The sequence below is a fragment of the Sorex araneus genome, chromosome 2 (assembly GCF_027595985.1).
Source record: "Sorex araneus isolate mSorAra2 chromosome 2, mSorAra2.pri, whole genome shotgun sequence".
Lineage (NCBI taxonomy): Eukaryota > Metazoa > Chordata > Mammalia > Eulipotyphla > Soricidae > Sorex > Sorex araneus.
The window spans coordinates 151,383,740-151,411,334 of NC_073303.1; the positions used below are offsets into that span (position 1 = coordinate 151,383,740).

At 36.2% G+C, this 27,595-nt stretch overlaps 1 protein-coding gene across 4 annotated transcripts in view; it reads right to left on the minus strand.

Moving 5' to 3' along the window:
• DZIP3 (DAZ interacting zinc finger protein 3) overlaps positions 1–27,595 on the minus strand; it is a 109,879-nt gene that overhangs the window by 64,247 nt on the left and 18,037 nt on the right. For all 4 annotated transcript variants that reach the window (XM_055127712.1, XM_055127711.1, XM_055127713.1 and 1 more), the window contains 5 exons: positions 25,187–25,342; positions 19,514–19,630; positions 15,738–15,818; positions 10,467–10,591; positions 8,636–8,750 (listed from right to left, as the gene is read on the minus strand). In XM_055127712.1, coding sequence (XP_054983687.1) covers positions 8,636–8,750; positions 10,467–10,591; positions 15,738–15,818; positions 19,514–19,630; positions 25,187–25,342 — 594 coding nt within the window. The remainder of the gene's footprint in view (positions 1–8,635; positions 8,751–10,466; positions 10,592–15,737; positions 15,819–19,513; positions 19,631–25,186; positions 25,343–27,595) is intronic.

Sequence of the window (27,595 nt, forward strand, 5' to 3'; positions counted from 1 at the left end):
GTTCAGATGTTGCTTATGTCCATGTGTTACTGCCAAGTACATGTGATGCCCAAGCAATGTGTTGCCTCCATCTCCCTTTTTGAGGTATGTATTTTCATACTTTCATATCTAATGCTGGGATGTCTCTGGGGCTCTCTCCACCTTTGGAGAAGCCCATATTTTCTCGAGTATACCTATTTTATTTCTTTTTCTCACCCCCCTTCCTCTAAAACCTCCAACTAAAATCTGCTTTTTATTTCACTTCTCATCTCCACCTAAAATTCTTTCCTGAGAGAAATACAAAGGACCCAAAGGCCTCAGTGTGGTCTAGGACTGACTTGACTTTCCTACAAAGGTCAATTTTTCACACTGAGTCCAATGCTCCTTGAGAAATAAGATGGTAGGGATTAACTTCCAGGCTTCACAGAAAAGTGGGCATCAGGTGTAGCTTGACAGCTGCCTAATGGAGCTGGCAGGCCATGAGGTTCATGCTGTGTAGGGCTTGTCGAAGAATTAATTAGTCCTAGATTTCCCAGTGATTCCTGGGGTAGCAGAGATAAATCAGGAGAAAGCAGCAGATCCTCTTCTCAAGGGTGCCGTCTCTCATCTATCTGCTTCACGTAAGTCACCCAAGAACAGTACTGGCATCAAATTTTTGTTCAAATTTTTGTTTGTTTGGGGGCCACACCTGGTGATGCTTAGTGCTTATTCCTGGCTCTCCTCTCAGGATTTACTCATGGCAGTGATCAGGAACCATATGGTTTGCCAGCGATCAAACCTGAGTCAGCTGCATGCAAGGTAAGTGACTTACCCACTGTATGATAATTCCAGCCTCAAGGTAGTTCAATTTTTAATTTTAAAAAGTTTAATTTTTTTCAGTTTCCATACTATTTTCTATCTGAGTACACATTCTTCTCCAGTGTATATGTACACAGCAGTGCCTAGGATATAATTTATGCTGGGATGGAACACAAAACAAATGTCGATAAAGTCATAAAGACTGAAGCCACAAGAAGAATCTGTTTCGATCACATTGTTAGAAAAGTAGAAATTAGCTGTAAGAAGTCTGCTGGAAAAAATCAAAACACATGGAGAATAAATAACATACTACTATAAAACTATCAAGTCAATGAGAACATCTAAGAAGTACTCAGAGTTCTGCAAAAACAAAACAGATAAGTTGTAATTAATAAGAATAAACACACAACCTACTACAACATAAGGATCAGAGCAAAAAGGGTATGATACAAGATAAATTCACAGTTATGAATGCTACAGGCAGTCTAAGTAATGTGGATTAGGAAAGATACTATCTTCTAACCAAATCAGCCCAAATCTAGAGAGTTCTTTGAAATGAACAAACCCCACTGAAAAGGAGACCCTTTGAGATGCAGGAGAGAAAGGTCCAGAGCATTAGCTGAGCCCAGCCTCCTAACAGGAAAAAGAGGACCGTTTCATAACAGGAAAAAAGACTGAAAAGAACTGATAAGCCAGTTCAAGCTTGCTCCCTTGGCAGTGCCCTAACAACAGTATTTGAAGGGAAGTATGGGAAAACTATAGAGCCAAAATGGCAGAGGCAAAGATGTATGTGTCACCCAGATCTCTACCTGAATGAAATGTGTAATTTGTTTCTTTTATTTTATACGGCACATTCTTCAACCTTAGAAATTCACCCACCCCTCAATTTTGGATGTGTACTTAGCCCTCTCCAATACAGAAAAGTCCTCATTCTCTCCTAAGATCATGATCTCTCTTACTCCCCTTGTATTTCCTAATCTTAACTTCACTATTTATCTCCTTCCAGAAGTTATTTTCTGTGGAGATAGGTGACAGACCAACCTGTGTAGAAGTAAAGACTGACTTTTTGTTTTCCTGAAAAGAAGATATTCCTCACTCCAGACTGAAACCACAGACCCCAGAAAATCAGGTGCTGGATATTAATTCCTGCACCATGAAGATCATGTGGGACTCAGGCACAGTCTGACGATTGCTGGTGGAGCTGATAAGACACAATCATCTGCACGTGAAGGAAGCTCAAGCACATTTTATCAGTCCTAACTCTTCCCGTCCTCCACCCCCAAGTTTTTTCCAAGTAACCAGGTGGGAAAAGAGAAAGGCCGTCTCTGTTAGTTAGTCACCTACAACATAATTGTACAGGCACATATCAAATAATAAACAAAAAATCTAACCTTATATTTTAGAGAACTAAAAAAAATGACAACAAAAGAAAACCAAAGCAAGCAAAAGAAAGGAAATCTAAAAAAAGACAGTGGAAATAAGCAAAATGTAAAGACAATACAAAAGATCATTGAATGGGTGGAGCAATAGTATTGCAGGTAGGGTAGTTTGCCTTGCATGCTTTGGACCAAGGTTTGATCCATGATACCCAATATGGCCCCCTGAGTCCAGAGTCACAAGTAAGCGCTAAGTACTACCAAGTGTTGCCCCAAAACAAAACAAACAAAAACCAATGAAGTAAGAGACACTTCTTTGAAAGAATAAATAAGAATGACTAACACAGCTAAATTCACAAAGGCAAAAGAGAGAAAACCAATAAACAAGATGAAAACCAAAACAGGTTAAGTTACAATAGATACTACAGAATTACAAAAGATCATGGAAGACTACTATGAACAACTTTATGCTGCTAAAGTTGGGAAATTTAGAAAAAATTCACACATTTTTACTGTCTTATAATCTCTCAAGACTGAACCAGGAGGAAACAAAATCTGAAGAATGTAAATACAAGAAAGGAAACTGACAAAGTAATCAGAAGTTTTATCACTAAGTCCTGGTTCTAAGGGGTTTTCTAGTGAGTTTTATCAAAACTTTAAAGATGGACCTATTTAGGGGCTGGAGTGATACCACAGTGGGTAGGCCATTTGCCTTGCATGCAGCCAACTCGGGTTCAATTCCCAGCATCCCATATGGTCCCCTGAGTACTGCCAGGAGTTAATTCCTGAGTGCAGAGCCAGGAGTAACCCCTGTGTGACCCCCCAAAAATTTTTTTTAAATGGACTAATTTACTCTCAAGCTAGCAAAACTTGAACAGAAATTATGACAGTAATTAGATATAAAAAAATAGAAATAAAGATGATTCAAATTGGAAAAGTAGTAAAAACTATTTGGAGATGACATGAAAATCCTATGGATATTACAAAAAATACACAAACACACATAACATGTATATATGTGCATGTGCACACACGTGTTTGTGTGTGTGTGTGTGTGGTTGTATGTGTGAGAGAGAAAGACAAGGAACTTTAATGGGACAGGCACTAAAGATCTCAGGAATGCAGTGCCCATCATTTGTTTAGAGGCACACAACTAGGAATATATCTTACTCACAGCCACCTGGGATGAGCTGCTTTTCAGATTCCATGTATTCAAACTCACATTAAACTTGGTCAAATTTACATTAAACTTTGTCAAGCCCTACATCTTAGAGATATGGTTCTCTGGCCATGAGGGAACCTGAACTTGGTCTGGCACTGGTACAGAACCTCAATCACATGCTCATTGTTCTGCAATGTGGAGTAATAGACATGATGAACCCTTGTCATGGTACCCTCGGGCTTTCCAAAGTCACTTGCATACCTAAAATTGGGGAAATCATGAAAGCAGACATAACTGTTCACTGCAAATGATAGTGTTTTAATAAAAATAATATCCAAGACATGACTAAAAAAATAAATATCTGGTATTTAAGAGGCAATGAATGCTAGCTTTGGTGGCACAAACTAAAACTAGAATGATATAAAAATTAACCTGCAGAGATAACATGCAAATTCATAGTGTTTCATCTTTTTTATAATAAAAAGTAAATAAAAATATGGATTAAAGTATTGGAACAAAAACAGAACTGAATCAAAGATAAAGTAAAGGGTTTTAAGCAGATACCTTGCATGTAGCTAACTCAGGTTCAATTCCCAGCATTAAACTAGCCACAAAGCACCCTCAGAAGTAAAACCACACCTTCTCCAGATGGAGCCCTGGCGACACTGAGCAGCAACTAACATGGCTCCGGCTTGCGGGACTGGGACACATCTGAGCCGCGGGGTGAGGGGGCACTGGAGTGGGGCGGCGCCAGCCCAACCTCTAAGTGGTCCCAGCCGCCAGAAGTCACGCCCTTGATCCACCCTCGGCGCCATCTTGCCACATTCAACAGAGAAGAGGCCAGGCATTCTGGTGAGCAATGAGGCCGGAGAAATGCTTCGGACCCGAAACCGGGCCAACAACACCGGGGATCCAGACGGAGGAGGTTCACCCAGCACACCTTCTCCATATGGAGCCCTGGCGACACTGAGCAGCAACTAACACGGCTCCGGCTTGCGGGACTGGGACACATCCAAACGCGGCCGCGCGACCTTTTCTAAAAACTGAAAACATACAATCTTTTAATGGAAAACCAATTATCAAATGCTTCCTTAGTAGAGCTGTCTTTATTGGGGGGAAACTCCAACAACAATAGTGAGTTTTGTTTTGCAATATGGAACGTAATCAAAGTAAAGAGAAAATGAAGTGAAATTCATCAGTTATACAGTTGGGGCTGGGCGGCGGGGGCAGGCGGTATACTGGGGATTTTGGTGGTGGAATATGGGCACTGGTGAAGGGATGGTGTTTGAATATTGTATAACTGAGATATAAACCTGAAAACTTTGTAACTTTCCACATGGTGATAAAATAAAAATTAAAAAAAAAAAGAAGTAAAACCAGAGGATCACTGGGTGTGGCCAATATAAACAAGCAAGCAAAAAGCAAAAGAATCGCTTATTCTAAAAATTCAATAGGAGGATAGATATAAAATAAAATTAAAAAATAGCAACCATATTAAAGGATATTTTATTTGAACCTGATAGGTTAAAGCATCTCTAATAGAATTATCTTCCCAACCAGGATGAATTCAAGAGAATATATGATGACAGGGAGCAACTAAGTTAGGTAATAGTATTCTGGTGGTAGGTACTCACCTAGGATTCCTCAGTGCTAGTTATAGGGGTACATGTCAACCAAACCAAGTTCTCTAAAGAAAAGATAACCACAATGTCTGGAAAGAAGGACTTTTGATAAGTGATAGGCACCAATCATAACAAAGAACATGCTTGTCTAGAGGAAAAGTTAAGCTTAAAGAGTATTTGGCACTACCAGAAGTTTTAGAGAAATATGGGGATAGAGGGCTAGCAATGAGTCTAGTTGAATGATGGTTGGGTACTCAAGAAACTTGTGGCAGAAATTATTCTCAAAGCAGTATAGATATATTTTCAACAAAAAACGAATATAACTTTAATAATGTGTACTGGTGGAATATCATCCCATGAATAAAGATGTGAGAAAATTTTCTAGAAGGTAGAATAAAGAACAGGAAAAAATTTAGGAAAGTTTTATCAACAAATAAAGAAAATATTCTAGAACCAAATTTAAATTCAAAACACTAGGGGATGCAAAGGCTGCCCTATCTTCAAGAAGGAAAAAAAAAGTCATAAATAAAAGATTGAAAATTACAACATTAAATTTCTTTAATTTCTTTCCATTAAAGTATGAAAAGGAAGCTGGAAAATCAGATACATATTTAAAATACCAAGCAAAACGATAAAGATATGAAGGAAAATATGAAAAACAGCAGAAAATACAATTTTATTCCTAGGCAAGATATCAAGTATAAAAAGATAAGTTATTTTAATGTTAAAGTTTCAAAATATTTATCCAATAACCAAGTACCCTTTCCAAAGAAGCTGCTGGAAAATATAAAAAACAGCAGAAAATACAGTTTTATTCCTAGGCAAGATATCAAGTATAAAAAGATAAATTATTTTAATGTTAAAGTTTCAAAATATTTACTCAATAACCAAGTACCCTTTCCAAAGAAGCTGCTGGATAATTTTCAAAGAACAAAAGAGGCAGATAAATCTAGAAAGAAAACTTGAGATTCAAGAAAAAGATTTCCACACAGAAGAGGTGAAGAATACTCCCAGGAATAAAGAGAAAGACTAAGGTCATCTTAATAAAAACCATAACCATTGGCAGGATAGGGAAAGGAAAGTATATAACTAAATGTTCACTTTAGTATGGAAGTAAAAAATAAAATCTAAAGTGAAAATTTGGAGGTCAGAGAGATAACTCATTTAGCTGGAGCATATTTATTCTTTGATGCAGGAGGTTCAGGTTCAACCACAGCACTACATGGTCTCCCAAGCACCACCAGGAGAGACCCACCCCCACCAAGTAGTGAGCTGGGGTTATATCCTAAATACCTCCAAGTGTGGAAAACAAACTTTTTAAGAAAGAAGAAAAAAGTAAAATTTCTTAACATCTTTAAGAAAAATAACAAAAGTAGCATCAAACCGAAAAAAAATATCCCAGTAGGAAGAAATTATCTGCAGTTAGAACTAGAGTAAAACTGATGGACTATATACTGTTAAGTCTTTTAAGATTTGAGGAAAACATTTATTACTTGGATAACATTTTTAATTAGATTTTTAAGAAATTATAAAACAAGAATAATTTTTAATAAAACAAGATCACTTAATTCATAAAATTATTTTTTTAAAAACCTGAAATTATTTCTTAAAAGCTTAAAGTCATGATTGCCCTGCAATGTCAGAAACTGTTTTCTTATTCTAATTATAGGGAAAAAATACTAAAGCAATTGAGATTTGAGTTTTCTATTCTTTTACCTCAACAGGTTTTAATGCCATATGTGTTAGTCATTGTTAAGTATAAACAAATTCTGAGTTACGATACCTAGAAAACCGAATTTTTATTTAGAGAAACCCACCTTTATCTTGAAAAAATGAATTTTAACTTAGTTAACAAAAATCAAAAAGAGGCTTAGAGTACAAGCCTTAAAAGTGATGTGTCATTCGTACACTAACCAAGAGAAATCAAAGTAACTCTTGTCATATAAAAATTTTTAATTTAAAAAAGTGATTAAAAGGCTAATCAGATGCATGAAAATTATCCCCCAAGTAAAGAAAACCCAATAGATATGGGAAAATAGAAACTCTCAAACACTGCATGAAGAATAAAAAATGGTACCAGTTTTCTGAGAGGACATATTTAACAACAATCTGTGTCTTTAAATACTTCATAATCTCACCTTTAGAAATTTATCCTAATAGATATCTGAAAAATACTTGAATATAATTTTACTGTCACTGTCATCCCGTTGCTCATCGATTTGTTCAAGCAGACACCAGTAACGTTTCTCATTGTAAGATTTATTGTTACTGTTTTTGGCATATCCGATATGACACTGGTAGCTTGCCAGGCTCTGTCATGCGGGTGCAATACTTTCAGTAGCTTGCCGGGCTCTCCGAGAGGGGTGGAGGAATCGAACACGGGTCGGTGGCATGAAAGGAGAACACCCTACTGCTGTGCTACCACTCCAGCCCATAATTTTACATAATAGTGAAAAATGAAATGTGTAAGATAAAATGTTCAACAGAAAATGCATCAATAAATTAAAAGTTTCATATGATAGACTATGAAAAACTAGCACTTACTTGTCTAATTGCTGAGAAATTTACTATATATTTCCACACTACAGATCAACTTGTTTAGCACATACCAACTTACAAAAAATAAAGACTATGAGCACAACAAAATGTACAGACATTGCAACATGGCATGATCTCCAGTAATCTCATAATGGCGACAAAAATGGGTGTAGGTATTTATACAAGCATCTCAAAAAAGGCATAATGGTGATATGAGCAAAGGTTTCTCTATATAAAAAATGGATATAATTTGTTATTATTATATTATACTATATAATAAAATATACTGGACTGGAGCAATAACAGAGCAGGTAGGGCATTTGCCTTGCACGTAGCCAACCCAGGTTCGATTCCTCAGTCCCTCTCAGAGAGCCTGGCAAGCTACCAAGAGTATTCTACCCACACAACAGAGCCTGGCAAGCTACCTGTGGTGTATTTGATATGCCAAAAACAGTTACAACAAGTCTCATAATGGAGATGTTACTGGTGTCCGCTTGAGCAAATCGATGAACAACAGGACAATAGTGCTACATAATGGACCAGAGCAAAAGCACAGTGGGTAAGGCATTTGCCTTGCACCCGGCCAATCTGGGTTTGAGTCCTCCGTCCTACTTGGAGAGCCCGGCAAGCTACTAAGAGTATCAAGCTAGCATGGCAGAGCCTGGCAAGCTACCTGTGCATATTCAATATGCCAAAAACAGTAACAAAAAGTCTCACAATAGAGTCGTTACTGGTGCCCACTCAAGCAAATCTATGAACGAGAGACAGTGTAACAGTGCTAATAAATTATACTAAGTATTATACATAAATGTATAAATAAATAAGTGTACAAATAAATCTATGTACTTTCAAAATTTAACAAAAATGGCAAATATAATAGGAAAAAATAGGTTATTATATTGATCTCTAATCATGTAAAATACTAAGCTAGTAAGGTTTTTAGTTCACTTTGAATTGTTAATATACTCACTGTAATTCTTTCTATGCAATGAATCATACATTCCATACTAAGTAATGTAGCTGAAATTGTATCTTACATAAAAAGCTAATTTCTAAATAAACAAATGTACTTACTACATAGAATATGGCATCATAAACTGTAACTTATCAAAGGTGACTATGATTAGTCACACAAATACTATTCTTAAATAGTTTCTTACTTTAAACGTGTTAAGTAAATCTTCATCTTCTGTAGAATCTATGTCAAACCACTGATCATCTGTATCTCCAATTTCCTGTAAGCTTTTATGAAATTCTAGCAGTCCTCCATTATATCTGCAAGGCATTTTAAAATAAGGTTAGTTTCAATAAGACTTAATACAATAATTTTTCTATCAGTAATTCCTTTTTTTCTAGCCAGTAGAAGTTCTGACCTGTGTATGCTACAGATATTAAAACACCCTACTCGGCTGGCGATGAAAAACAGATTAAAGGCCAGGCAATCGATTATTCAGTTCAAGCTAAGAAAGAATTGCAGTCTTAATAACCAAAGGGATTAAGTAGTGGATGGCTTTTGTTACTGTACTAAAAACCTTGAGGAAAGAATGGTGGCCAGAGCATCAACTACTAATTCAGGACACAAGAAAACAGAGTCCTCTATTGGCAGCATTTAAAAACCCTCATCTCTTACAGCCTGAGATTATATGAGCTGAAAATCAGATCAGATTTAATCAAAAGGTGAGAGGAAAAAAAAAAAAACTGAATGAGACCAAAAGCAAAGCCTTGACAGATTTATTACTTATCAACTCAGAACATTCCATAAAAGCTAAAAGAACTCTGATATATACAGAATTGGGAAAATTAGATGATTATACTTAGATCCCTTGAATCATCCATCTTGTAAAGACTATATAGGATGAACCATTTACTTAGGACCATGCAGAATATCCTCTGTGGTATGCATCTCAAAAGATGATCAGTGTGACATGCCTTCCTAAAATCTTCCCCCTGTTTCCTCTCATAGTTTATGAACCAGAAACTACGATCTGGTACAAGAAGAACCCAAAGGAGAAAAGATATTAATGTACAAAAAGAAAAAATTGTGCCAATGCGATAGCACAGCAAGTAGGTTGTTTATCTTGCACATGGCCGACCTGGGTTCAATCCATATGGTCCCTGGAGCACTGCCATGTGTAATTCCTAAGTGCAGAGCCAATACTAACCTCTGAGCACTGCTGGTTGTGACCCAAAAAGCCAAAAAAAAAAAAAATTCACCATTAAGAATAGCAGAACTTGGGACATGCAGGGGTTCAAGCCCCAGAATGCTAAATGGTCCCCTGAGTCTTTCATGAGAAATTTCTGAGTGCAGAGCTAGCTGAGTACTACCAGGTGTGCCCACCCCACCACCACCACCAAAAAATAAAATAAAAAGAGAGGAAAAAGACTGTCACAGTATTTAACTTTCGGATACCCAACTCCCTGTCTGCTCTTTCTTCTTTCTTAAATAAATTTGTTTTAACTCTCACTGGCTGCTTTGCTCCTCTTCTTTCCAAACTAAAATCTTTTTTTGTTGGGGCCAGAAATATCAGTACAAAATTTAAAGCTCTTGCTTAGCACTAAGTTGCAACAACAATCCTGGTTTGAATTAGGGCACAGCACAGATCCCCAGCACCTCTGGGTGAGGCCTTTGGCCCTGAGTACCACTGGGTGTGCCTGCACAATACAGAACAACAGCAACAACAACAAAAAGCTTGTGCTCCTCACAAAAGTACCCTTGAGGAGCACAAGTATCAGGAACTAAAGGACTGTGTATGCTCAGAAACCCCCATGCTTTTCCTTTCTGATGTCTGTTAAACTGGGTATTCATGCCTGCTAAATTGGATACCTAATATTCAATTGTATTAAAGAAATTACTAACTATAGAAATAGGTGAAGAAAGAAGTACAGGAAAAATGTCAAAATACTTGTATACTAGCAAACTTTATTTCCTTCACAATGCAAAGCAAAATGTAAGCTAACAGGAAAAAGCTACCCATTAGTTAGAATCCTTACCTTTTCTGAGCACATCGAAGCAAGCCACGCCCAAAATAAACTAAACACATAAAGTTTTCACAAAATTCATTTTCTTGGATCACCATCTTCATCACCAGAAATTTGTTCTCTGCTTCTGTATAATCCTGTAATAACATGAATCAAGCTTTTATTGTCTAGCTAATGTAAAAGGCACTTCTTTTTTCTTTTACAATAAACTGCTTTCCCAAACTGAAGAAGATAGAGCTTCCTTCTTTAATTGATATGATGTATTATGCTGACTGACTTGTGTATGTTAAGCCATCCTTGCATCCCCAGCATCTCTGTAAGTAATAACAGTTAACCCTAGTATCTCTGTAAGTAATCAGATTGTTAATATACTGTTTTTAAAATACACACTTACAAATAAAATAATATATAGTCTTCAGTGTTTTGAAATGAACACCAAACCACAATCACTTCTTTAAAAAAAATCTAAAAGAGGTTTCATAATTTATTTGGCTTATACCCTCTGAGGACCCTGGGACTCTGAGGTGACGCCACATCCAGCCACCGTCTACTTAAGCTCCCACACAACCATGATCCAGAGACACACAAATGAATCTCGGACCAAAGCAACTTGCTGCAGTGATCTCTTCAGACCCAAATTATTAAAACTTTATAATTCCTAGAGTTCACGGCTGCAAGAGCATGACATTATATTGTATACATAACAAGCAATACAAAACACATTGCCTAGCATTGCATTTTCTGCAGGTATGAGTGGTGATTGGTCAGGGACAGGTCTCGAAATATCGAAGGTAACTATAGTAGAGAAAGAGAGTTTTTTGCAAATTGTCTACCACACAATCAGGGGGAGGTGTGGAATGGTGGAGGGATACTGTGATTTATATATTTAGCTGGATTTCAGGCATACAATGTTCCAACACCAATCCCACCACCAATGGTATTGGGAATACAGTCACATTGTAAAAAGATAAAGTTGAATAAGTATTTCATATCCTACACAAATATCAACTCAAAGTGGATCAAAGACCTTGAGATGAGCTTATTTCATATTTCCAGATCCATTTCCAAAGAAAATGCACTAATTTACATTCCCACCAACAGTGTACAAACATTACTTTATTCTTGCCAACACTTATTGTTCATATCCTTTTGATAAAAACAATTCTCAGCAATATAAAATTAATATTTCATAGTGGCTTTCCTTTGCATGTTTCTAAAAACAAATGCTGACAAACATGCTTCATGTTCCAATTGTTTTACATATACATGTTAGTAACACTGTCTATTCATGTTGTTTGCCCAATGTAGTGGGTCGTTTATATGTTGCACTGTGTGATTTCCTTACATATTTTTGAAATAAAGTTATTAGTTTTATGATGAACAAAAAGGTCAATAAATTTTAGAAAACAAAGATCATGTCAATCATCTTTCCTGACTCCAATGAAGAAAATAACTGATAAGAAATTTAAAATTTCACAGTTACGTAGAAATTAAACAGCATGCTCCAGAGCAACCAATTTTTTTCAATTCCCCATTAGTTATAGGGTAAAGGAAAAAAATCAAAAAAGAAAGGTTTTAAGTCTTGAGAAAAATAAAATTATAATTTATCAAAACTTATGGGATGAAAGTAATGCAGTTCTAAAAGGAAAATTCACAGTGAGAAATTCCTACACTAAGAAATAAGATTTCCTTTCCAAGGCAGGTCCCCAACCATGGGATGAGGTTGCACTCTCCCCCACAGCCCAGGAGGGCACCTGAGAGGCCTGCCAAACACAGAGTAGACACATTGGCTCCACCCAAAAGGAAAATCTGTGCCATTTCCCAAAGCAGCAGCCACCTTAGGGCCAAAATTATCTCTCCATCAATAGAACTCTCCAGAGTTTTCCCTGGAAGTGGGGGAGGACACTGAGAGTGAAGTGGAAAAGATGTACCTCGAGACTACAAAAGGTACCATGTAAAGCAGCGAAGATTCCCAATACGGGTAATGGACAAAGATTATAATCCTGAAGACTAGTCAGTAATAACCACCTATATAATATCTCTGAAAAGAACTTCAGAGTGGAAATGCTTAAGATATTTAATACACTCAAAAAATGATAAGGATAGGCAATAAAACACAAGACAACTTGAGACCAGAAATGAAAAAACTACAAACAGAAGTGACAGAACAAAAAATCTTGGCAGGCAAAATAAAAAGCTCACAGGAAGGCCTTACCAGTAGCTACGAGTAACAGCAGCTAATAAATGAACTCCAAGATGAGTTGCAGAAAACCTCCTGACAACAACACAAGATGGGAAGAGACCCTGAAAATAAACAAACAGCTGACAGGAGAACTATGGGACAAATTTAAGAGACAACATAAGAATCATGGGGTCCCAGAGGGCAGGAAGGCAACCCTGATAAAGACATCATTGCTGAGAAGTTCCCAGAGCTGTAGAATGTATTTATTCAGATCCAGGAGGCCTAAAGGGTAACAGATAAAATACAAATAAAAATATTCCAAGACACATCCTAATCAGAATGACGAAAATAAGATAGATAAGAGAATACTGAAAGCAGCAAGATCAAAGAAGGGGATTATGAACAAAGAAGTGTACTTAAAATTTACAGATTTACCAAACAAAATTCTCCAGGCCTAAAGACAGTAGTGGATATAGTGAAAAAAAACCTCAATAAATTGAATGTATCACCAAGAATATTTTACCCAGATTCTCATTTGATGTGAGGTAACAATGCACAACTTTACAAATAAACAGCTTAGGAATTTCATATAATTAAAACCATTTTTACAAGAAGAATTAAAGTGGCAAGTTTAAGACAAATCCCACAAACAAGCAAAACTCCTGCAGAAAGATGCACAAAACTTCATGACATAAATCTCAGTATTAATGGGCTGAATGCACCAATTAAGAGACACAGAGTGGCAGCATGATTAGAAAATCAAACCCAACATTCTGCTTCCTGCAAGAAACACACTTAAATAGAACAGACTCAATGTCAAAGGTTGGAAGACAATTCTCAAGCAAACACCTGATCCAAAAAGATCAGGTTGACTATACTTGTATCAGACAACATAGACCTTAGACTGAAAAAGGTTATAAGAGCAGATGTCATGTCTTAATGATTCAAAGGATATGTACATTAGGAAAAACTCACCCCTAAGCATATATGTACCTAATGAGGAACCAGTAAAATATTTAAGACAACTGCTAATAGACTTGAAGAAAGACACTGATAGCAACATAATAGTAGTTAGAGACATCAACCCCACTCAATAGATTAATTAGACTAAAGCTCAGTAAGGAAATAGTTGGATACATATATATTGATATATATGACTTTTCATCCCCCAAAATACACATTCTTTCCAAAGTGGACTCAAAACCCATTTCCACAAAGTCAAGAGGATAAAAACCATACCAACTATCTTCTCAGATCATGATGCATTGAAAACAGAAATTAATCTTGATAAAAACAAACAACTCAAATACCTGGAAACAAAATAGTTGTTACTAAACAACCAGTGAGTCAGAGAGGAAATCAAAGAGAAAATGAAACAAATGAGAATGAGGACACAACCTACAAAAACTTGGACAGCAAAAGTGGTGTTAAGAGGAAAGTTCATACCTATACAAGCATTCGTCAGGAAGGTAGGGCCCACATAAATAACTTGACTGCACAGCTTAAGAAACTGGAAAATGACCAACAAAAGGAGCCCCAAGAAGGCAGGAGGAACAAAATGATAAAACTTAGAGCAGAAATTAACCAAAATACAAAAAAAAAAAAAGTGAAAAGATCAATGAAATCAAGAGCTGGTTCTCTGAAAAACTAAACAAAATCTATAAACCATTAGCAAGAAATACAAAGAAAGAGTGAACCCTAAAAAAAAATCAAGACATGAAAGTGGAGGTCACAACAGATACCACAGAAATTCAAAGGACCATCAGAGATTACTTTGAGAAACTTTATGCCACAAAATGAGAGAACCTAGAAGAAACTGATAAATTCTTGGGCTCCCATAACCTGAGAAGGCTGAACCAAGTATATGGAAAACCTGAACAGAATAGACGTATTATTTAAAAAAAAAATCAAAATGACAATCAAGTCTTCCCCAAAACAAAAGACCAGGCCTAGATGTATTTATTTGTGTGTTCTTTCAAACTTTCAAAGAAGAATTACTACCAGTTCTCTTCAGGCTTTTTCAGGACACAACAGAAAAATTCTAAACAGTTTCTCTGAAGCAAATAGCACTTTGATAACAGAAGCATACAGTAACAATAAAAAATGAGAATTATATACTGATATCCCTAATGAACACAGATGCAAAGATCCTCAACAAAATATTGCAAACAGAATCCAACAAATCACCTAAAAGTTCATGCACCATGACCAAGTGGGTTTCATCCCGGGGATGCAAGAATGGCTTAACATACAAAAGTCAGTTAATATAATACAGCATATCAATAAATAAATAAATAAAAATCATATAATCTCATAAATAGACACAGAAAAATCAACTGACAAGATCCAACACCCATTCATGATAAAAATACTCTAAATAAAATACAAAGAACTTTTCTCCACTTATTCAAAGCCATGTACCATAAGTCCACAGTAAACATTATACTTTAAACAGCATCACTGCTTGTGGCCTGGATAGATTCCAAGCAATGAAAGGCTAGGCGCACATAGGTAAAAGTAAGAAAGGGTTAAGGTATTTGCCTTGCTCAAGGTCTCTGGTTCAATCCCTGGCACTGCATATGGTCCCCTGAGCACTGCCAGGAATGAGAGTCAGGAGTAAACCCTGAACATTGCTGGGTATGAGCCCAAAGTCCAATAAAATAAAAGTAGTATAAGTAAAATAGAATAACAATTTTTTATATTAATGTTAACCATTCAAAACATAATCAAACAAAAACAGGTTTCCTCTATTAGCTTCACACAACATAATTCCCTATTATTACAAATATGCAACAGAATATAACTGAATATAACTGAGTGGCTTTTTTGGCAGGGTGGAGCCTGCATCTGGCTCTGCTCAGGGCCTATTTCTGGTTCCACACTCAGGAATCCTTCATGGCAGTCTTTGTGAAACCATATATGGTACCAAGGATCAAACCTGGATCACCTTCATGCAAGGCAAGTGCTTACCTACAGTATTGTCTCTCCAGACCCAATGCCTTTAATTTTTAAAGAATTTCATTAAGGACATTTTTATTTGTTGAAATGAAGTTAGTACATGTGCAAAGTTTTGTAATGGAAAAAGAAAACATGCTACAAACCTCCTTCTTTCCTCTTTCAGTGAGTGCAACTCCATACAAAAATAGCAACGTCAAATAATATCCAATATTAATCTGATGTGCCTAAAAGATAAAATGTATTTTATTTTATTTCTGTATTTACTTTTTTCAGATTCTCCTGCCCCCATGCCTGGCTGTCTTCACTGGGGCTCCTCGGAGGGGGGTGGGTTGAGTTTCCCTCCCCACCCCAAGCAGGGCCCCAGCAGCCAAAGATCTCCAGAACCCAGCCACAGCCATGCTCAAGGCCCCTCTCCACAGGTTTGGATGAGCCTCATGCATGGAGGAACTGGCAGAGGAACCCAGGTGTGCAGTACCTGGGGCTGAGATCTCCAAGCCTGCTCGGATCGAGACTGGGCCTCCTCCACCTAGATCTCCCATTTTCCAGTAGGTAGGCAGTCACACTCTCAAACTGCCCCTGCAGCTGTGTAATCCCATCAACAGCCAAGACCCAGAGATTATAAAACAAACCTCTCAGAAGTGCATGACCTCTTATTGTCTATTTCTCCCTCTTGGAGAACCCGGCAAGCTACGGAGAGTATCCTGCACGCACAGCAGAGCCTGGAAAGCTCCCCGTGGCGTATTCAATATGACAAAAACAGTAATAATGATGGGTCTCATTCCCCTGACCCTTAAAGAGCCACCAATGTGGCACCGTTGGGAAGGATGAGTAAAGAGAGGCTGCTAAAATCTCAGGCCAAGGACGAATGGAGACATTACTGGTGCCCACTGGAGCAAATTGATGAACAACGGGATGAAAGTGAGACAGTGATACAGTGATTTACTTTTTAGTGTATCAAGTTTAAATAAATATCCTGAGTTACTCAGTAATTATCATATAACAATAATAACTAAGAATTATTATTACTGGGATCAAAAAGATAGTACTGGGTTTAAGTATTTGACTTCAAAAGTCTCCCAACAACTAAGACAGTAGTAAGTCCTGAACACCACTGGTTGTGGCCAAAAAATAACATCTAAAAAGTATTATTGTAAGAGTAAAAATTACTACTAACATCTAATAACCAGAGTAAATATACTTCAGATGTTTACTTGATTTTATCCCAAACTGAGGATAGTCAATAATTTTAGAGTTTGATTAAAGAAAATGAAAGCAAATGCTATTCAAATCATTTATATTAGAACCTGTGATAAAGCTCAGTAGCAGAGAGAAATATATGCCTTGGATGTGAGAGGCCCTAGGTTTGGGTCTCTGTCTCTTATTAGATAATAACTTAAGCATCAAGAAATATTTATATAATAATACAATGAATGCCCAAAGGACCTATCATCCAGTTTAACAAATTTAATAATAAGTTAACACTAAAACCTTTTATCATCCCTGGGAGGCTTTACTGTAACACTCTAAAAATAAAGTATGATCACTTGGGAAATTAAAGCATACAAATATTTCCTTCATGGGAAGGGAGCAACATGACACCAGCCATAGCCATGCCACTGGACTCCGTGCAAGGCTATTTCACTCAGGGCACCCCAGAGGGGGACGGGTGAGAGCCCTCCCCACCCCAAGGGACTCAGCCCCAGCAGCTGAAAATCTCCACAACCCAACTGCCACCATGCTCAAGGCCCTACCTCACACACTCAGACTGAGCCTCAAGCACAGGCGAAGTCCGACAAAACCCAGGTAATGTGGAACTTTGTGACCTTGAACTCTGGGTTCAACAGGATCAGAAGCGGAGATCCTCTGCCCATTTCTCTCTGTCTCCGGTGACTCAGGGGTCACACACCCTGAACCACTCCTACCAGCACCAGATAATCTCCTCATCAGCCACCATCCAGATTGCATGGCTTTCCGCCCCCTCCCCCCCCCCCCCCGAAGGGAGCAACATAAAGCCCACCATAGCCATGACACCGGACTCCTCACCTGGCTGTTTCACTCAGGGTGTCCCAGATCGAGGCGGGTGAGAGCAGCACCCGCCTCTATCTGAGAAAGGACTCAGCACCAGCAGCAAACCTCCACAACCCAGCCACCACCATGCTCAAGGCCCTTTCCCACATGCTCGGGCCAAGCTTCATGCACCAGTGAACCTATTCCTGGACCAAGCGGCTACATTTGAGTCCGCGCAACACACCATAAAGTACTCCCTACCCATTCTCCAAGAGTACAACACCACATTTGATGTGGTTCAAACAGAAGAACCAATCATAAATTGGAAAAAAAAAAATATATATATATATACATATGTTCTGATATATGTACTAAAGCCCACATCATTCAACTTTTAACAACAGGTTAGTGATATCCTAAAGAATGTCTTAATGGCCCGTTCCAAAATAGAACAATCTTCACACTGCTTCCCCTATGGATACTTTTTTGTTTTGTTTTGTTTTTGGGTCACACCCAGCGATGTACAGGGGTTACTCCTGGCTCTTCACTCAGGAATTACCCCTGGCGGTGCTCAGGGGACCATATGGGATGCTGGGATTAGAACCGGGGTCGGCCGCATGCAAGGCAAATGCCCTACCCGCTGTACTATCGCTCCAGCCCCCTATGGATACTTTTTTGTAGCATTTATTTTGGTTGTGCTTTAGGACAGGAATTGGGGCTTGGGATGGAAACATCCCAAATATGGTGGTGGGATTGGTGTATGAATATAAAATGTAATCAAATATTGTGAACTATATTATCAAATAAAAAAATGAATTAAAAATAAAACCAAATATTTCCTTCATTTAAAAATGGTCTCTGACAAATTTAAAAGATGGAGAACAGGAAAAGGATTACAGTAAGAAATGTAGGAGTACATGTGAGTTTTAAAAAGAAGCTTCAAGAGATCTTAGTGAGATGACAATTCTTTAAATAACTAAATAGTAATTTGGTCACTGTCATCCCGTTGCTCATCGACTTGTTTGAGCAGGCACCAGTAATGTCTCTCATTGAGAGACGTATTAATACTGTTTTTGGCTTATCCAATACACAGGAGTAGCTTGCCAGGCTCTGCCGCGCGGGCTTGATACTCTCGGTAGCTTGCCGGGCTCTCAAAGAGGGGCGGAGGAATCAAACTTGGGTCAGTCGCATGAAAAGCAAACGCCCAACTGCTGTGCTATAATTTATTTAAATATGATTTAGGTATTTATGTTTGCCAATTTGATTATCAACTATTAATATTTATTAACATTTACAAATTCTTACTGTGCTTTGAACATATAAATTTGTCAATTTTTTTTTGCATGACTGTAGAAATAGATCACAGAAGTACTAATTTTACAAATCAAAAAAAGTCAAAAAAAGAATTGTTTCATAATTAGAGTGAAAAGAATTATTTAAGTTCATAATTATTTCTAGGGGCTGGGGAGATAGTACAACAGACAGGGCGAGCTTGCATGTGGCTAACCTGGGTTGGGTCCCTGAAAACCTATATAGTCTCCTGAGTACTTCCAGGAGTGAATCCTGAGCAGAGTCCAGACACTACACGTTATCACCTCAAAATAAACAAAAACCATTTCTATTTAATTATTTACAACTAGGAAAGCCTATTTTCACAAGTTTCATGGTCCTGAATAATTTTATGGTAGGCAAGAGTCTACAGTAGAATAAACAAAAAGAAGTAAAAACATGTAAGAAAATACAAAGTACAGCAATGAAACTTAGATGTACCTTTCTCTAGAGGAAAAAAAAAAAGAAAGAAAGAAAAAGAAAAGTACTTACTAGCTCACACCTTAGAATAAGCATGCACTGGCTATCTTCTCATTAAAAATACTGCCAAAGACCATGATTTCAAACTTATAAAAAAAATTACCGTATAATTAGTAGCTTGAATATTCCGAAGTGCTACTTCCAGTTGTGCTATCAAAAAGTGTAAAGTCAAAACAGGAACAATTTCTTCCTCATTCTGGCTGCTAGCTTCAAGTTCTCTCTGTGGAAAATTGAATTTAAAATGTAAGTAAGTCAAAAATTTCCTACATTGTTTTTATTATACAACAATTTCCACTGTAGAAAACTTGGAGAATTAAAAAAATGTTTGAGAAAATCCACATCACTCAAATATCACTGTATTCATTATTTATTTTTAAGAAGTATGACAAATAATCTTTGTAAAGATTTCCTCAAAGCCTTAAAAACAGATCACTATGTCTACAAAGAGATCAGAAATCCACTTCTACTTGAGAGGAAAATATTAATTGCATTTTATTTCCTTCCTGCTATTTCCTTAACATAGCCAAAAGTTTCCAACCACTCCTAAACCTGTGGTAAAAAGGAATGCAGGCATTGATACCAACTAGAGAAAGGCATCTTATACTTCAATCAGACTGGAACTGGGCAAATATATGGTTTATTATATGACATAATTAGTTACATGAGCGAAATGAAAACAATTTTATCTTTTTTTCCCATTACCCTATGCCTTATATTTAGGCCCCTTGTATCTTATGTCTATCTGGTATCTAAGCTTTAATGATACCACCTCTTCAATGACACTATTATCTGTGTAGGATGTTGTTGTTTTTTTTAATTTTTTAAATTTTATTTAATCACCATGAGATAGTTACAAGCTTTCATGTTTGGGTTACAATCTCACAATGATCAAATACCCATCCCTCCACCAGTGCACATTCCCCACCACCAATATCCCGGGTATACCCCCCCTTTCCCACCCTTCCCCTGCCTCTAAGGCAGGCAATATTCCCCATATTCTCGCTTTACTTTTGGGCATTATAGCTTACAACACAGACACTGAGAAGTCATGTTTGTCCATTGGTCTGGTCCATTATCTACTTTCAGCACGCATCTCCCATCCCAACTGATTCCTCCAGCCATCATTTTCTTAGTGATCCCTTCTCTATTCCATCTGCCTTCTCCCCTCCGCTATGAAGCAGTCTTCCAGCTATGCGGCAATCCCCCTGGCCATTGTATCTACCGTCCTTGGGTGTCAGCCTCATGTGATGCTACCCCACACTTCACAAATGAGTGCAGTCCCTCTATGTCTGTCCCTCTCTTTCTGACTCATTTCACTTAGCATGATACTCTCCATTTTTATTCATTTATAAGCAAATTTCATGACTTCATTTCTCCTAAAACCTCCAACCCCATCAAAAAATGGGGAGAAGAAATGAACAGAAGTTCCTCAAAAAAGAATTAATTACAAATGGCCCAAAGGCACATAAAAAAATGCTCCACATCACTAGTCATCAGAGAGATGCAAATCAAAACAACAATGAGATATCATCTCACACCACAGAGACTGGCACACATTCAAAAGAACAAAAGCAACCAATGCTGGCGTGGATGTGAGGAAAAAGGGACACTCTTTCACTGTTGGTGGGAATGCTGAATGGTCCAACCTTTCTGGAAAACAATATGGACAGACAGTCCTTCAAAAACTAGAAATTGAGCTTCCATATGACCGCGCAATACTACTTCTGGGAATATATCCCGAGGATTCAAAAGAGCACAGTAGAAATGACATCTGTACCTATACATTCATTGCAGCACTGTTCACAATAGCCAAAATCTGGAAACAACCCGAGTGCCCTAAAACAGATGACTGGTTAAAGAAACTTTGATACATCTACATAATGGAATACTATGCAGCTGTGTAGGATGTTTAATATGCACTTTTTAACTTAATTTTCCCACTTCTCTCCTAGCAAAAAGAACTTTCCCACTTCTCCCCTAGCAAAGTATTACATACTTCATTTCAATCTTCCTAGCAGTCAATTTAATAAACTGCTTCACCAACAACATACAATCCCAAGATGAAGTGATCTGCTGCCATGTTTTTAAATAGTCTACATTATTTAAAATGTGTACTTCCAAGAAGTAACACAAGGATCTGAAAGTCAGTAATCTGGGGAGGAGTACACTGGTAGGAGACTAGACAAATGACCCAAGAATAATAAAGTGTGATTAAGTTAACAAATATATTACAAAGCTAGTTAACTCAAAATAGGATACTGGTACAAGAAAATACAGAAAACACTGAAGATATAAGCCTTGGTAGTTCCCTCTTAAGGGGAGAGAGAAGTGGGATATTAATGTATTTATCTACTAGCTCTCAACTTGTTAAATAAATTTTGAGATAAGGGAGAAGTATAAATTTATCAGGTCTTCTGAATTGTCAGGAGAAATATAGCTAACTGCTGATTCAGAAAAAAAATCACAAAAAAAGTGTGAGGCAAATGGACATAGATATTAAAAGCTGTCCAGGTAACTGTGAAATGATAAAAGTTCACAAGTGTTGGCAAAAAACTAATAGATGTTAAGTTCTGAACTATGCTAATTCTTATTGATTAAGTCACCTTCCCCAAAAAAAAGCACAATTAAAAAAGTTAAAAGCATTGCTAAAATAAATTTTGTCCAATTTTTCTAGTTCTCTTGAAATGAAGATTGAACTAAACCAATTCAGGTAGTGACAACAAATAATAGAATACTCTATTATCATTAATGATTATAGATTTTGCATTTTAGCTCAGTCTTAATTTTGTTATTTGTGCTTTTTCTAACATATTCTCAGAAAGCATTTATCTCTATTATTGACCTCTTAAAAATACCAAATTTTGCTTCAATGATGTTTTATATTAATTTCACTAATTTTAGATATCATAATTTCCTTCTTTGACTTTGTTTGAATTTGTTGATCTTCCATTACCTATTATATTTCATTATAGAGAAACCAGTACTCAACTTTTCTTCCTTTATTCTTTGAAGCATAGCTTTTATCTAATTATACTAGTTCTTTTGTTTCTATTTTTGGAGACCACACTTGGCAGCATCTTGACTTACTCCTTGCTCTGCACTTGGGGATCAATCACTCCTGGCAGGGTTCAGGAGACCACATGAAGTGCCAGAGATCAAACCTAGGAGTGTTATATTCAAGACAAAATGCCCTACCTGCTTTAGTATCTCTCTAGATCCTGGGATCATACTAGTCTTGTTGTATAAATTTTGGTTCATTCAAAAATCCATCTAATTTTTACTGATTTATTTTTCAATTCATGTCTTAGACTATCTATGGCATACCCGATATGCCAAAAACAGTAACAATAACAAGTCTCATTCCCTTGACCCTGAAAGAGCCTCCAATCGTTGGGAAAGAAGAATAAGGAGAGGCTGCTAAAATCTCAGGGCTGGGAGGAATAGAGATGTTACTGGTGCCCACTAGAGTAAATCGACAAACAACGAATTGACAGTGATACAGTGACACAGTCTTAGACTATAGGAATATATCAAACTTATAAACATGATTTTCTAGTTTATCTTTCACTGATTTATGGCTTAGTTACCTTGTACTTAGGAGACATGCTTTGCATGTTTATATATTTTGAAATCTGATGAGATTTTATGATATTGCTTATACTGTTTTTATAAATGTTCTGTGTACTTTAAAAGAATGCATACTTCATGATAAGTGTCACCTGTTCTACAATATACACAAAAAATGCCTTATGTTATACATACAAATATGTATATATGCAGCTACATATACACAATGTGAATATATATTAAATGTCTTAGATATAAAATTATGATTTACTACTGATCTATTAATTCTGTGTTATAAAGAGCTATATTAATTTCACATTGAAATTACTGATAGCTGATTTCTAAATGTAAAGTGAAAAGACATCAACCTGTGAAAATACTTATTACAGTGAGGATTTTAAGAAACATTGATTTCTTTTTTTAGGACTAGTACGGGAGTTTAGATAGCTCCATACATACTGTTTTAAATAGAAGTTCCTATAAATTTCAAAAGTACTATCTTGAGTATATTTTTCCTACTTTTTATTGGTATATCATAATTTTCTCCAATTTACCTATTGTTTCTATATTTACACAACACGAACATCTTGACTATTTATTGTTTGTGAGCAATTTTCAAAATATAAGAAGAAAATAATGGAATTATTCTATTTTAAATCACAACACTGTGGTAAATTATTTGGCCATTCTAAGAGTTTGAATTTTTATTCAATAATGATATTTAGTTCACATAGTTAAATGATATTATTTCACAAAAAAAGAAAATATGGCCATTTTGAGAAATCTATGACAGTACTGGGCCCCATGGCCTCAATTGATTATCCAAAGAAGAAAGCAATTCATTTTGTAAAACTTTGAAAAACTCCTCTAATATAATAACTGATGCCTATATTGTAGTGAAAGTACACAAAATATTCAGAAAAACTATCTAAAAGATGGGAATTTTCAATATATTCCCTAAAATATTTATGATACTCATAAAAAGCCTTAATATTTTGAGAGATAAAAATATTTCTGAATAAAATGTGTCAACATTTACAATTTAGGAAAATACAGTAAAGAGCTTCCCAGAGTAGCAAAACAGATTATCAGAATTACAATGAACACTAAACCTGAGAGTCAACAGCTAACAACCAAAAATTGCAAACTCACATTCCTATCATCATTTTTGAAAAGCTATCTTTACTTATCTAATAAAAATCAATAGTTGTGACTTATACCAAAGCCTTTCACAAGAAGATGAAGATTTTAATCCCCTCATATTACTCAAAGTTAGGTAAAAGAAGGGATGGAAACAGTATGGTAAAGGGAATGGAGAAGAGAAGAGGAAGTAAGAGGGTAAAGAAAAGACAGAAAAGAAAAAAAAAGGAGAGAAAAGGGAAGGGAGAATGAAAGTTATTAACCTCTGCCCCTAGTTGCTGCTAATATTTGACCTCTGATCTTGATTCCTCATACAAAGTTCCTAAAGTTCTTGGAATTTCCTGTTTGATAGAAGTGTCTTTTGTTTTAATAAAGTTTCTACAGTGGCTCTTAGATGGAAAATGCTCATCAAAAAGACTTAGCTCTGATGAGAAATTTAGAATTTACAATCCTCAATTCCATTCCCAGTGGAAAGCAGGACTAAAAATTGAATTAACACCAGGTCATGTCTACATAATGAAGCCTCCACTGATATCATAAAAATATGGGGTTCTGAAAGTTTCCAGTTTGGGTGGAAATAGTTAAATGTCACAGAACTGAAGATTCTGATCTAGCACCCTTCCAGACCATGCTGTATGTGCCACTTTATCTGCTATTCATCTTTCATCAAATCTATCGTTAAATAATAAATTGGTAAATTTAAGTGGTTCTCTAGGTTCTGTGAGCTGTTCTAGCAAATTATAGAAAGGAAAAGGGACTCATGGTTCAACAGGGACTCTAATTTATATCAAGTCTATCACGGAAGTGTCAGAAAAAACAGGACTTGTGATTGGAGAGGCCAGAGGATGGGACTGACTAGGATCTGATGTTAATTCTCATCAAATACAATTGAAATGACTCCTATGATACACTAATGTCAAACAAATGGTTGCTGTAAAAATAAACCCAAATCTAGTGTCAGAAGTGCTGTGACTGATAATTGTGTGAGAATAAAGTAATAGCAACATTTCCCTAGATAGTTAGATTAAAAAAATTGTACTTCTGCCCCAAAAAACAACTATGATCTTACCTGCATAGTCTGGAAGGAAAAATCTTCTTCTAAGAACTTCTCAATATGAGGAACCACACCTTGTGGTAGAGTACTAATAGCATTAAGTAACTTTTTCACTTCTAACAGTAGGTTAACAGGGACAAGTTCAGTAAGTGCATCCTTTTCAGGCTTGTCCTAGAACACATTATGCATTAAAAATTTATAAAACTGTACATGTTTTTATTTTTCTAATATAAAATATTCCTAAGAATTTATAAAAAGCGAGACCAAAAATCAAAAGCTTTGATACATAAAAAGCATCACTGATTTTAAGTACATACAAATTAACAATTTGTAAGTAAAAACTCAAAGATAAAAATGGTTATACTAGCAAGAAGGCGGAATAAAAAATATAAAAAAACAGGCAATATTAGGTTTAAATGTGAATTAGGCTTTAATAAACATTGCCTTTGAGAAATGTATAGAACATTATTGAAATAATTTAAGGCATAAAAATTGAGCTTAAAGAATTACACAGACTCTGAAACAGTTAAGTACATCTTAGAGAGCTTTCACATTATATTACTGATAATTCAGCTAGTAAGTCAGCCATTTGAAAGAAAAATTTTAGGGGGCTGGAGAGATAGCACAGCGGGTAGGGTGTTTGCCTTGCACGCGGCTGACCCGGGTTCAAATCCCAGAATCCCATATGGTCCCCTGAGCACAGCCAGGGGTAATTCCTGAGTGCAGAGCCAGGAGTAATCCCTGTGCGTTGCCAGGTGTGACCCAAAAAGCAAAAAAAAAAAAAGAGAATGAAAGAAAAATTTTACAATAGTGCCAGTAGTGCCAGGTCGAGGATCAAACTAGGGTTAAACTTGAGTTGACCTCATGCAAAGCAATTATCATAATGCCTGTTATTTCTCTGGCCCCTAAAGTTGTAAGAGTCTTAACAATTGTAATTAATTCAAGTCAGTCAGAGCTGAGGTAACTATGTTGGGATTATAACTGATTCATAATATAAAACCATCATTAATGGTAAACTGATAGTTCTACAGTCAAATCCTGAAGAATTCTCTACTAATATCAGTTGTCAGTAATAGGTGGGTATTAGAGGTAGATGAAGGGTCTAGAACAGATGAATGATGGCCTTCTTACCTTAGCAATATGCCATAGCTACTATTCTCTATTGAAAATCTGAAATGTTAAATGCTGCTACTGACATTTTAAAAATCAGAAAAAAAAGCTTCAAATCACAGCTCTGTAGAACTTGGGTCACTCAAAATGTACTGGTGGTGTAGTCAGGCCCTTAGCAGATGTCCATTACTCAAGAAAGTAATCAGAAACCAGTAAAGGTCATTGTAGAACTACTGGCCTACTCTAGATTTAGATATCAATTAGAAATCCTCAATTCCCATTAATATGCAATACCTTATATTTTATATTACCTTATTACATAAAAATTATATCCAAAATGAAGAAAATATCAGTTTGCTAAATTTCAGTAAAAGATGTATATTTATATAATTTATTATTATTATTGAATAGCCATGAGATAGTTACAAAGTTGTTCATGATTGGATTTCAGTTCTATAATATTCCAATATCTGTCCCTTTACCAGTGGACATTTCCCACCACCAATGTCCCAAGTTTCCCTCCAGCCACGCCCCTCCTCTCCCCAGTCTGCCTCTATGGCAGGAACTTCTCTCTCTCTTTCCTTTTGGGTATTATGGTTTGCAATATAGGTACTGAATGGTTATCATGTAGATCCCTTTACTTACTTTCAGCATTTGCATAATTCTTGCAACTTTTTTGGGGTTGGAAACTTCTCTGAAAAACAACTTTTTAAATAACCAGAAGGTAACTAAATAAACCCAAAATAAGTCTTACTATTGCCAGTGACACAAAGACTTCACACCTAGGGTCAATTCTGTAGTTGAAGAACCAGAATATTTTTAAAACTAAATATAAACTGATACATAAGGTATAACATGAATAAAATTTTTCATTAATTTTAAATTAAATTTTTAATTAATTAATAAATTAATTTATATCAATTTAATTAATATATACACATATTAATGTGTGTATAATCTTTAGTACTAATATTTAGTACTAATATATTTATTATGTATTCATTACATGAAGTATATTTTTTAAACAAACATGTAAATGAAATAGTAACAAAATACAGTGTATTACATAAAATACATGACATATTTATACTGGATTTGTTATTTGCATGCTTATATTTTACATATACTGTTAACAAGTAAAATATATTTTATTAACATGTAATTTTAAGTCGGCTGTGAAAATATTAATGTCCAATGATTTTTGCAAAAATAGACTGAGCACTTTGACCAAACTTAGGTCAAAGATTATATTTTCTTTCAAGTCCATATATAGAAATGTCATTTTGGATTACAGGTTCAATTGTACACCTCTAT